The sequence below is a fragment of the Mobula birostris genome, chromosome 6 (genome assembly GCF_030028105.1).
Source record: "Mobula birostris isolate sMobBir1 chromosome 6, sMobBir1.hap1, whole genome shotgun sequence".
Classification (NCBI taxonomy): domain Eukaryota; kingdom Metazoa; phylum Chordata; class Chondrichthyes; order Myliobatiformes; family Myliobatidae; genus Mobula; species Mobula birostris.
In genome coordinates this window covers 122,640,410-122,653,623 of record NC_092375.1, presented here as the reverse complement: position 1 = coordinate 122,653,623, position 13,214 = coordinate 122,640,410, and the positions used below count along the sequence as shown (strand labels likewise).

The following is a 13,214-nucleotide window of genomic DNA, read 5'->3' as shown; positions in this document are numbered from 1 at the left end:
TGTGCCAGGAGCTTAGTGCAAACCCTGGCACTCTGCTGGAGTTCCAGCAACAAATAATAACTTACAACTTGACATGGAGCAGCTGCCTGTGAGGACTGCTGTGAAGGGGCAAAGGCCATCGACAGTGAGGTGTGGGGCCACTGTCAACAAAAGGTGTGTGGGCCAGCGCTGACAGTAGCAGCAAGAGTTGCATCTGATGAGTAATCTCTCAGATCCAACAGCCCCTCTCATCGCTAACTGTTGGCTATGATGGAAAGTGTTTTATTATATATGGGTATTTATATTTGTATGGGTACTATTAGAATGGCGAGAACTCATTCTCTCCTGTGTGTTAGCTCTTGCATTAAAACCTCTGAAACTATAACATTAAAGTGCAATATTAGAGGCTGAAAGTCCATACTGTCCAGTACTGGTGGGGCCCAGTAATGCCACATTATAGTATGTATACAGTATGTAATTGGCACAGTACTGGCATGTATGGTCTTGCTGTCACAATGTCTCATGTCCATCTATTTGATGCTGTGTTGGTAGATGCAGATCTGTGAATATTACATGGCTATATTGATAGGGAAAAGACTGACACTATATTATACTGGGGTATAATACTGGTTGGTACAGACCTTGTTGTATTACACTAGGATATAGTACAGGTGGGTATAGGTCTGTCATTGTGTAACTGGAGTACAGAACTAGTAGGGCAAGATTGTTAATGTATATGATCTGAGTACAGTACAAGAGGTCTTCCACTACATACCAACTTTGGAAAGTATCAATGGATATAAGCCTTTTATTATCCAACAGTAATATAAGTCTCTCACTATAACACTGGGCAAAGGTCTGCTATTCATGGTAAGTGTATAGAGAACATAGAACAGTTCAGCACAGGAACAAGCCTTTCAGTTTATAATGTTGTGCTAAACTAATTACAAGCATTTGTAAATTAGTAATCAAATGCCCAACTAAACTAGTCCCTCTGTCTACACACTGTCCATATCTATCTCTATCATATTTGTTTTTACCACCTTCCCAGGCACTGCATTCTAGGTCCCACCAGTCCTTATATAAAAATTGTACCCAACACATTCCTTTGCACTTATTCCCACTCACCTTAAATGCATGCCTTCTTGTATTAGACAATTCAATCTTCGCAAGAAAAGATGTCAACTGTCTATCTATGTCTCTCATAATCTTATCGGATCTCCCCTCAGCTTCCACCACTCCAAACAACTCAAGTTTGTACAGCCTCTCCTTATAGCACATGCCTCTAATCCAGGCAGCATCCTGATAAACCTCTTCTGTATCCTCTAAAAACTGGACATCCTTCCTATAAAGGGGCAATCAGAAATGAATGTGATACTCCAGATTTGGCCTAACTAGAATTTTATAAAATTGCATCATAACTTCCAAAGTTCAAAGTAAATTTATTATCAAATTACATATATGTCACCATATACTACCCCGAAGTTCATTTTCTTGCAGGCATTCACAGTAAATACAAAGAAACAGAATAGAATCAATAAAAATCTGCTTACAAACAAAGACAAACAATGTGCAAAAGACAACAAATTGTGCAAATACTAAAAGGGGGAAATAAATAAATAAGTACTGAGATCCTGAGTTGTACAGTCCATGAAACTGAGTCCATAGCTTTCCTATGACAGTCCTCCCTGTAGATGTGCTGAATGGTGGGGAGGGTTTCACCTGTAATGGACTGGGCTGTGTCTACTACTTCTTTTGGATTTTCCATTGAAGAGCATTGGTGTTTCTATAACAGGCCATGATGTAACCAGACGGTATTCTCTTCACCGTGCATTTATAGAAGTTTGTAGCAGTCCAGAGTCTTGAACTCAGTTCATTGATTAATAAAGGCAAGCATGCTTTGTGCCTTATTTACCATCCTATCAAACTGTGTAAATCACTAATCTTCAAATTTGCTGAGACACCCAGATACATTTTCACCCAGGTCATTTACATATCACAAACAGCAGAGGTCCTAGTACAGATCCCTACAGAACACATTAGTCACAGACCTCCAGCCAAATTAGGTCCCGACAACCACTACCCTCTGTCTTCTATGGGCAATACAATTCTCAATCCAAATGGCCAATTTGTTATGGATCCCATGCATTTTAATCTTCCGAATAAGTCTCCTATGAGGTGCCTTGTCAAACATCTTGGTAAAACCTGTGTAGAATGAATTTGGGTTAAGATGGTAATAATTTAGCACTGAAAAATTTTAACAGATTAGGCTGATTTGCAATTCAGTATGGAAAGCAAACAGACTGCTTGAGCAGATTGTACATGATATTGTTAAACAGTGTGTGTTTTAAGTATGTTTCCAACCATGAACACTAACTCACAATGGCTAACACACATCAAAGTTGCTGGTGAACGCAGCAGGCCAGGCAGCATCTGTAGGAAGAGGTGCAGTCGACGTTTCAGGCCGAGACCCTTCGTCAGGACTTGGCCTGAAACGTCGACTGCACCTCTTCCTACAGATGCTGCCTGGCCTGCTGCGTTCACCAGCAACTTTGATGTGTGTTGCTTGAATTTCCAGCATCTGCAGAATTCCTGTTGTTCACAATGGCTAAAGTCAGTGACTGCTACTGGCTTCTCTCTCTCCCTCTCTAATAGTGATAACTCTTTTAGTTGCCTCCCTCCTCTTCCCCCCCCCCCATCCTCCCCCTCCGTCATGGACAGCTGAATCTTGAAATTTGGGCATTGACCTATCCTACACACATTTACAGGAATATGGACTCCCATGTGTCATTGGCTCTTGTTCGGTTTTAACATAGTTGCACTCTATGTCGTGGTTTATGAAGATGGTTGCATTAATGACAAAGGTTTTTCTAAACCTTCCTGTGTTTTTCTCGCTCTCTCCTTGTAGGTGGAGGAACGATTGGAAAAAGATTTTATGGAGAAGGTGAGGAGCTTGCTACAAGTACCTGAGCTTTGTTTCCTGTTCTCAACAGTTCTGTTGGGTATCACCTCAAAAGTGAACGAGAGTAAACACAAACTATCAAACCATTAGTGAGATACAAAATTAAAGTGACAGCAGCAGGTACCTTGGTATATGGAGTTGCCCTTGAAAGACAGAATGGAGGCACTCTGCAAAGTTAACACCAAATCTGAATTTGGTTTCAAATCAACATTGACCATCCAGATTCTGAGTGTGGATCTGATTACATATTAATTTATTTTACAACTGCAGTGGAAGTTCTGACAAAAAATAATATGCACAGAAAAACAATTTGTTGCAAAATTATCATGACATAATCTGCTGGATCTTCGTATTTCTTTATGACAGAAGAAGATCAATTCAGCCCTTCGAGCCTATGTCTACCCTCAGAACAATCTCATTTCCACATATATTCCTATTGAATTATGTTGACCATAAACACCCCTGCTTTCCCACCAGGGATATTTTACAGTAGTCAGTAAACCTAAAAATTAGCAGTTCTTTGGGCATGGGTGGAATATGAAGGGGAATCCCATGTAGACGAAGGGAAAATGTGAAAACTCCACACAGACGGGACTGTGGGTCAGGATTGTACCTTGGTGGTTGGAGCTGGGCTGCATTACCTTGTAAGTGTCCTTTTGATACATACCCATACATGAACTCTAAAATGCTGCACAGCCTAAACATTTGACTCAGTTTGGTGACCACTTGGTCAAGTGTACCTTAATGATGTTCACACGATGGTTTGCAGATGAAAAGTAGAGTGCACTTTCTGCTTATCTCACCAGCTCTCCTCCATTGACAGTGCTAGTAAAGGTGATCCATTGATTCTGTCATTTCCTTAAAGGTATAAGCACCAATGCAGAGTATATAGAAGTATGAAAAGCGTAGATGGGGTAGATAAGAGTTTTTATTTCTCAGGATGGAAATGTCTAACATTTGAGGGCATGGATTTAAGGTGCAAGTTGGAGAGTTTAAAGGAGATTCACAAGCCAATTTGTAGTGAGAGTTGCAGATGCCTGGAACAAGCTACCAGAAGAGATGGTAAAAGCAAATACAATAGTAAGGTTTCAGTAGCGTTTAGACAGATACATGAATATTGCCCTTCCCTGGTATGTGATCTCCCCACCTCCTAGGGAGGGAACGTCAACTCAGACCATGAGAGGCCCGTGTCGGGCATTTTCATGCCTTACAAAGCGCAGATTGGAGGTCTGTGTGGGGCGCCACTCCTCGCACAGACACTAGAGCACTGTGTGGTTAACTGCCTTGCTCAAGGACACAAACACGTTGCCACAGCTGAGGCTTGAACTAGTGACCTTCAGATACTAGACGAATGCCTTAACCACTTGGCCACGTGCCTTCCTAAGTCCTTCATAACCCTGACTAATGGATCCCAGCTCTGGCTGTTACAGTATCCCCAGCTTTAGTGCTTTGTGAACAACCAATGCCATTTCCATCCTCCACCCCAGCTGCAAATAACCAACTCTGAGGTTCCCCTTCGACCAGTATGCAACTTCTAACCTCCTTTATTGGAAGAGATTGCACTGTAAGTGAAACAGTTACTATGACCTCAAACTGAGGCAGAGTGGCATTTGTTGGTATAATAGAGTTGGCAAAGCATGAAGAGAAATGGGAGAGAGATAAGGAAAAAGTGGGCAGTGCACCAGAGATAGAGACATGGTTGTAGAAAGCTGGGGGAGGGTGGAACTGGAAAGACTGAGACACAGTGGATAAAATAAAGTGAGACAGGGACATGGAGAGAGGAGGGAAGAGACCAAGATGTGGAATGATAGGGAGAGACGGGGTTGTGGTGGGAGGAGGGAGGTAAGCAGTTATGTATGTGTGTTTACTGTAAAGATATGCATTTTCTGAAATATAAAAAGTTAAAATATAATGAAGGTGGCCTAATTGCAGAGGACTCAACTTGATAAATCAAGTCTTTTTTGCTGTACTGGTTTGCAGTGCTTGCATGTAGCCTGGAATGTCCATTGCACCCTTTCCACATATGATATCTTGGCTGTGATAATGTTGTTCATGAGCCTCTCTGGGTTCCTCTGACTAAACCTGGGACTATATTTTGTACCTCCTGTAAATAATCTGCACTTTCCAATATTATTTGTATTGGCGGATACAATAGGGTATCCTGTATCCTATAGGATTTAAGAGAATCCTGGATGGGTACATGGAGCTTAGAAAAACAGAGGGCTATGGGTAACCCTAGGTCACTTCTAAGGTAAGGACATGTTCGGCTCAGCTTTGGGAGCTGAAGGGCCTGTATTGTGCTGTAGGTTTTCTATGTTTCTATGTGCATTGATACTGTTAAGCAGTAGCTCATGAAATTGTTTGGCTGAGTGCTAGCAACTACAAGGTGTTCATCGACTTCTTAACCAGTAAGTGCAGAACTCCATGCAGTTTTTGAAATATACCATATAAAATATTGACCATTTTGAAACTTTTGAAGACAGCATTAGTGAGAAATGTATTGCTGGTTTAATGCCAAAAATGCACGTGTAGTTAATTTTTAGGTCCATAGATTGAATATCATTGTCAATATACCATTCCTTTTCAGGCTGATTTTGAATTGGTGGTCTAATGGTTTGATTTTGGTTGGTCCTGTCCAGAGTGAGCACAGATACTGGCCTTGTGCTGTGGAATACTCTGCTCCATGTGACCTGACTTACTAATTGGTGCACATTTTATTTCAGGGATCCAGAGCAGCTTCAAGCCTCTCTGCAGCTACCCTTGCCTCCCTGGGGGGGACCTCGTCAAGGCGAGGTAGTGGGGAGACTACCACCTCAATAGACACTGAAGGTTCCATTCGGGAGATCAAGGTAAAGAGTGTATTGGAATGGCATGGAAAACCTCATCCACTGGGAACATAAAGAATGCACTGATAGATACAGACATCCTTTAAACAGGCCTTCAAGTCCATGATGGAGATGAAGAAAACCTTTTCATTAAGAAGTTGCCAGGGGTGCTGATCAGAGCTTAAAAGAGTCAGGAAGTTTTATTGCAGCCTTATAAAGCTCTAGTTAGGTTACATCTAGATTACTGCATTCAGTTCTGATTGCTCCATTATACGTAGAAAGGACATGGAGGCTTCAGAGAGCATGCAGAAGCGGTTTGCCGGGATACTGCCTGGTGCGCTATAAGGAAAGGTTGAACAAAAATGTTTGCTCTGGAGGTGCGTAGACCGAAGGGAAATCTGGAAGAGATTTAAAAGAATATGAAACACATAGGTAGAGTAGACAGCCAGCATCTTTGCGCTCAGGGTTTAAATATTTAATACCTGAAGGCATTAAGCATTTGGTGTGAGAGGGGATAAATTCTAAGGAGATGGGCAGGGGAAGATTTGTGGTAGGGTCCTAGAGTGCGCTTCCTGGAGAAGTGGTGGCGCAAATATGATAGGTTTTCAAGAGGCTCTTAGGTGGGTATATGAATGTGCAGGAAACGAAAGGATATGGACATTGTGTAGCAGAAGGGTTTAGTTTATTTGGGCATTTGATTACTAATTTAATTAGTTTGATGAAGGGCCTGTCCCTGTGTTGTACTGCTCTATGTTCTGTGTTGTTCCATAGATGGAGAACGTGGTGACCGACAGGGTGAGAATATGAGGTGCTTGGGAGGTGCTATGCTCCTTTTGCTGTCTACACAGTGCTTCTGGGTGCTCCTGGTGCATGGACTCAGTGTTCCCAATACCATTTCAATGCTCCCTCTCCGAGGAGTGACCATGGATTTTGAAAATCACTTGGGGTATAGAATGCCTTGGGATTCTCTTTAATCCTACATGCCAAGGACTTTTCATGGCTCCTCCTGGCTTTCCTCATTTCCTTCTTGAGTATTTTTCTGGCTTCTTTATAATCCTAAAGGGCACTGCTTGATTCTAGCTTTCTAAGCTTTACATACTTTCTCTTCTTGACTAAATTCATCACCTCTCTCAACATCCAAGATTCCCCGACGTTGCCATCCTTGTCTTTCCTTCTGACTGCAACATACTATACTGTCCTGTACTCTGTACATTTAGTCTTTAAACAGCTCTACCTGTTGGATGTGGACTTGCCCAAAAACAACTGTTCCCAATTGATTCTCCTTAGTTCCTGCCTAACGCTCCTGTAATTTGCCGAGCTCCAATTTAATACTTTCCCACAAGGTCCATATTTATCCTTATTGATGGCTATCTTAAAACTTAATGAATTGTGTTTAATGTTCCATAACTGTTCACCCACTGAAAGGTCAGTCATAGTGCCAGGCTCATCACCCAAAACCAGGTCTAGTATGACCTTTACACCTTTCCCTAATGTGCCTGCTTACCTGTGCCTGGCGGTTATTGGAGAGGAGAAAGAGGCAGGGTCTGTAATATAATCCCATCAGTGATTGCACCTTCATTACTCTGAGTTCTACCCATATCAATTCAGTGGATGAGCCCTCCATTATGTCCCTCTGAGTGCAACTGCGATATTGTCCCTGATTAATAACACAACTCCACCCCCCCCCACACACACACACACACACACACACACACACACACTTTTACCTCCTTCTGTATTTTCTCTAGAACATCAAAACCTTGGAACATTAAGCATCCATTCCTGTTCCTTTCTTAACTTCACTGTGGCCACAACTTCATAGTTCCATATATTGATCCACATTTCAAGTTTATCACCCTTACCCATAATATTCCTAATATTAAAATATGTACACTTTAACCTTTCTATCTGACTGTGTCTATTCTTCTCCTGCTTGTTCTTTGTGCTCATGACCTCTACCTTCCTCTCAATCCCTACTTTTTGACCATCCCCCTGCTAAACCAGTTTAAACCTTCCCAGTAGCACCAGCAAACCTCCCAAATTGGATATCAGTTCCCCTCCAGTTAAGGTGCAACCTGTCACTCTTGTGCAGGTCACCCCTTCCTCAGAAGAGGGTCCTGAAACTTTGACCCATGCACCAGTTCCTCAGCCCCTCATTCATCTGTTCTATCTTTCTATTCTTCCCCTGTCACCTAGCACCAGGAGTAATCCAGAGATGACTGCTTTCAAGGTCCTGCTTTTCAGTCTCCCTCGTAACTCTCCGCTCAGGACCTCTTCCCGCTTGAGAATGTTACACCCCCTTGAGAAAGTTCTGCAGCCATTGTGAGACATCCTCTGCCCCAGCAATCAGGAGGCAATACACAATCTGGAGATTCTTTCATGGCCACAGAATCTCCTGTCTGTCCCCTAATGAGTCTCATCACTATTGCTCTGTCTGACTTTACCATTCGTTGCTGAGCCTCAGAGCTGGCCACAGCCCCACTGGCCTGGCTGCTGCTACTGTGCCCTGATGGGTCTCTCTCCATTTTCTTTCTGTTTTCAGCTGTCTGATACCTACCTTTTCTGTGCATCTACATATTTCTCTCTGTTCTTGGTCCTTCTATTCTCACTACTGTCCAATTTTCCCACCAATAGGAAATCTTTGAATTGAAGGACCAGATACAAGATGTAGAAGGAAAATACATGGAAGGGTTGAAGGAGCTGAAGGTATTTAGTTTGGGAATGAGTGTGAGCCCTTCTCCCAGTGGTGTTTAGCTGCCTATGTAAACAGATGATGCTAACCAATAGGCTTCAGTTAAAACCGATCTCCTTTCATCTGACCAGCTTCCAACTAACAGCATGAATGTATTCAGTTTTTCACCCTACCATTAACCAAATTCTAACAAGCTTCTTCTTGTGGTTATTCTCTCTGTAATCTTTCTTCCTCTGGATCACTCACCCACCTTTTGCCTCTGTCTCTCCTAGACGGGAGAGTTTGAGTCTATTATCCCAGAGGTGGGTTATTTCACAAAATTACTTTCTGTGGATGAAGTAAGTTTGACTACTGGTTGGTCTGTGTTCTTTTATATGTGACTGAGTGAATATCTCCTAACAAAATGAAGGATCTTCTGCCCTGTCAGTGTATATTTGCTTTTTAAGGCAGGCTTTGTCCTGGTCCCAATGGAAAGCAATGCTATCCCTCACGTTCTAGTTTCTTTGCTTGCTGCTCCTTTGACAATTTGTTTTTTGCCCTTTATCCAGGACTCATTGATGGAGGTTGAGGAGAAATACAAAAAGGCCATGGTATCAAATGCACAGCTGGACAATGAAAAAGCAAACCTTATGTACCAGGTGGACACACTAAGGGAAGACCTGATGGAGCAGGAGGAACAGTTAGCAGAGATGCATAGGGGATATGAGGAAAAGACCAAGGTAAGTAGATGGGGTATTCAACATCATAGGACAATGTCAGAGTGGGATAGCCTTTTAATAAACAGAAGAGATTTGCAGATGCTAAAAATCCAGAGTAACACACACAAAATGCTGGAGGAACTCAGCAGGTCAGGCAGCATCTATAGAAAGGAATAAAGAGTCAACCTTTTGGGCCAAGACCCTTTATCAGAACTGGAATGTAAGGGGGAAGAAGGCAGAATATGAGGGTGGGGGAAAGGGAAGGAGTACAAGCTGCAGGTGATAAGTGAAACAAGATGAGGGGTTAGGTAGGTGGTGGGGGAGGGGGGATGTGGTGAGAAACTGAGAGAAAATAGGTGGAAAAGGTAAAAGGCTGAAGAAGGAATCTGATGGAGAGGAGAATGAGCCATGGGAGCAAGTAACGGACGGGGCCACCTAAGCAAGATGATGGGCAGGTGAGGAGAAGAGAAGGGGTAAGAGGGGAGTCAGAATGAAGAATGGAAAAGGAGAGGAGGAGGGAGAGAAGTTAACAGAAGTGAGAGAAATTGATGTTCATGCCAGCATTCTTCCTTCTTCCTTTCCAGTCCTGATGAGGGTCGAAATATTTACACTTTATTCCTCTCCGTGGATGCTGCCTGACCACCTGAGTTCCACTAGTATTTTGTGCGTAGAACTTTTATTCTGTTCAATAATGATGACACCCAACACTACGCAGGAGAACCACATGTTGAGTTCGCTATGCTCTCACCAAGTAGTGGAAATCTCAGACACAAATTCTCATCCTATGAGTGTGGAGAGCCACAGATAACCCTCTCCTTTCCTTACCACCCTACCCAGCTTAATGGTTTGTGTGGAGATTTCTGGAAATAGATCCCTGTCTCTCATTGCTTCAGGTGTCCCGCGGTGGGTTACTGGTTGGAGTTTCATCTGTGGACAGTGTTCATCATTATCTCTGGTATTACAGATACTCAATTTTCAACTGTCCTGGTTTACTGAAGCTCTAACACCTAACTACTTCTTCTTGCTAGGAACTGGAGAGACAAAAACATGCTTATAGCATCTTGCAGCGTCAGTTTGAAGAAATGAAGGAGACCCTTAAAGAGAGAGAAAAGATGTTAATGGTGAGTGAATTGGTACAGGCCATTCCAGACAGGGAGCAGCAAATCTGCTACCACTGACCATTTCTGAAAGGCAATAGCCAGTAATAGTGATAGTAATCTAATTCATCGAATACCTTGGATAGGTTTTCCATAAATTAGAATGCTAAGATTCCAACTTGTCTAGGATTAGGCATGGATAGGAATTCCATTAATTAGTAAGCTAAGGTTCAGGTTGGTCTAGGATTAGCCGTGGATTGGTATTCTTTGAATTAGTAGGCTAAGGTTCAAGTTTCTCGAGGATTACCCATGCTTTTCATTGTTCTGTTTAAATTGCTGATGCTGTTATTTTGTTGTTTTTTTGGTGTACATTATGAATGGACGTTTAGCCCTGCTCCATCTCACATGTGAAGCCTAGTCATTGGCATGCACTGCTCATGAAACTTGAGTACACTACCCCAGAAGCTGTTAAATTAACTTTATAAATTTGAATCTGAGATTGAGTCCTGCAGGTTACAGCATGCCCAGGTGGAAGATGAGGTGTTGTTCCTCAAGCTTGTCTTGGGCCTCATTGTAACAATGTGGGAGACCACAGACAGAAAGGGCAAAGTGGGATGGTAAATTAAACTGATAGGCAACTGTAAGTTCAAAGTTTTTCTGCAGATACTTCACAAAATGATATTGTATACACAGATAAGCAGTGAACACTGAAATCTTGACCATTTCCTGTCTCTTACTCCCTTGACGCTGGCAACATGTCACGTCACCTGAGATCATGGCAGTGGGCTTGGAGTGAGGATAGAATATAGCACTGCCCAAAATGTGTTTCTTGTCTCCACTAAGTGACACTTAGAATGTGGAATAGTGCGCTATTGCTATCTCAGATTTAAAAAAAAATCTGAGGTGACATTTTAATTTTAATGTATGTGAGAACTGTTGCTATTATATGGTTTGCTTTCAGTATGACACCATTTCTCATATTCACCCTTTCTCTGGCTTCTTTTCACTTCCTCCCCATTCTTACCTTTTCTACCTTCTCTCTCTCTCTCTCTCTCTCTCTCTCTCTCTCCCCCCCTTTCTCTCTCTCTTTTATCTTCTGCTCTCCATGGCTTGGGTGCAACTGGTAGGAAATCAAAGAGCTGAACCAGAAACAGCGTTCTTTTGCACAAGAAATCTCCGACCTCCAGGAGACGCTGGAATGGAAAGACAAGAAAATTGGGGTAGGAACTACCTGTGCATGAAGGACCTGACACCGCGGCTACCCATTTCTTGCTCAGCATTTAAATCAGATGACCAGATTTTGTTAACCCCGCGGCACTTAGACCTCTGGTGATTGACAGAAGTGACAATGTTGGTCAGACCAACTCTTCCAGATTTGGCCACATTTTAAATGCTGTGTGAAGGCAGTTATAGGTTTCTTGCCACTTTTCCCAGAGGATTAAAACATTGCCATTGTCCACAGAAAAAAAGCCTCATTCTTACATTCTGATCTAAGGAACACTTGTGGTTAACCAATATTTTTCTCTGGTCTGCCAAAAACACTTTGCGGCCAGCACTTTTGCAGTATGGTCATTATTTTACCTGGCAGTCAGCTTTCACACACTGGGATCCCACAGCAGCCCGTGAAAATGATCAGACGGTCTTTCTTAGTGATATTGATTAAACAGTCAATGTAAATAGTACATCCAATCTGGAAGAAGACAGAGCCTTGGTTTAATGTTTCACCTGAAAACCAGCACCTCAAATAGTGCAACCTCCTGCAGAACTACAGTAGAGTATCAGCCCTAGGTTATGAGCTAAAGTCTCTGGAGCCACCTTCTGAATAAAAAGCAAGGAAATTATCATGTTGCTATGGTATCTGCATGAAGAAGGCGTTCTCTCTTCAGTACTATAACATTTTGGGTTCCAAGTGCGCTGCTGAAAGGAACAGCCAGACGACTGGCTGTGGGAGGAGCCTCAGTGGGAAACAGTGGCCATCCTTTGGTTTGTTGCTAACCCATGGTAATGCAGTACAAGGAAAACCAGTATACATGACAACTGAGAGTGGCGACACATGCGGATGAGGTACCAGGTCAGTCACAATGCAGGTTACAGACTATGGCATGGAAAGGTACAACATAGGGAATGATAACACTGTGGGAAAACTGCAGATAAGAACTAAAATGTGATGCCCTTCTTCACTGACCCATGATTCTTGCAGACTGTTCCTCCAAAATGTTGTGATGCTTCCAGTGATCACATGACCTTTATTTCCTCAATTCCCAGAACTGCAGCCTAACATCAGATATTACCCCTCAGAACCCTGGACCCATCATCTCTTTTGTCCCACTGATGCAGCAATTCCCTTTCTACTAGTTCTTCCTCATTGACCAGTCGCTGCTTCCCTTCCTCTCTGTTGGTGAGAAACTCCATTCCATCATTGACCAAGAGTTTCCAACCAGCGACTTGCCGCTGCCACAGAGTTCCTACCCACTGCTGCCCTTTGGCTCCTTCCTGAAGCTGTTTTGTCACACAGTGTCTTTGAGATGTTTAGAGCTTCTGAGGGGTTAACAAAAGGAATTTGACAGTATGTACAATAATGAGAACTGTTTACTTAATCTGATGCGAACATATAAACATTATTTTTGCCTGAATCTTTTGAATCTTGCCTGTATCTCCTCACTTTGAATTCTGTCTCCTGTCTATTTTTACATACACTTTTCCTTTTTCTCATCCATCTTCTATTACTGATGCATTAGGCCTTAGAAAGACAGAAGGAATACTCTGAAGCCATCAGGATTGATCGAGATGAACTTAGAAATGAGGTTGTAATGCTGAAGGAGAGACTGAAGGTACGGATTTGGGACTGGAAAGCATCTTCTAGTCTGGGGTCCTGGGCTTTCACTTGCATAAAATAATATTGAGAAACAGGTAGAGGAAAAATAATAATGAGAAAAAAATATTGAGAAGTGAGTGTTTTGG

General features: G+C 42.5%; 1 protein-coding gene across 1 annotated transcript in view; it reads left to right on the top strand.

Moving 5' to 3' along the window:
- Positions 1-13,214, top strand: part of LOC140198720 (uncharacterized) — a 140,739-nt gene that overhangs the window by 103,738 nt on the left and 23,787 nt on the right. Inside the window, exons 15-20 of the mRNA XM_072259736.1 lie at positions 2,888-2,923; positions 5,665-5,790; positions 9,007-9,177; positions 10,185-10,277; positions 11,381-11,473; positions 12,992-13,084. Coding sequence (XP_072115837.1) covers positions 2,888-2,923; positions 5,665-5,790; positions 9,007-9,177; positions 10,185-10,277; positions 11,381-11,473; positions 12,992-13,084 — 612 coding nt within the window. The remainder of the gene's footprint in view (positions 1-2,887; positions 2,924-5,664; positions 5,791-9,006; positions 9,178-10,184; positions 10,278-11,380; positions 11,474-12,991; positions 13,085-13,214) is intronic.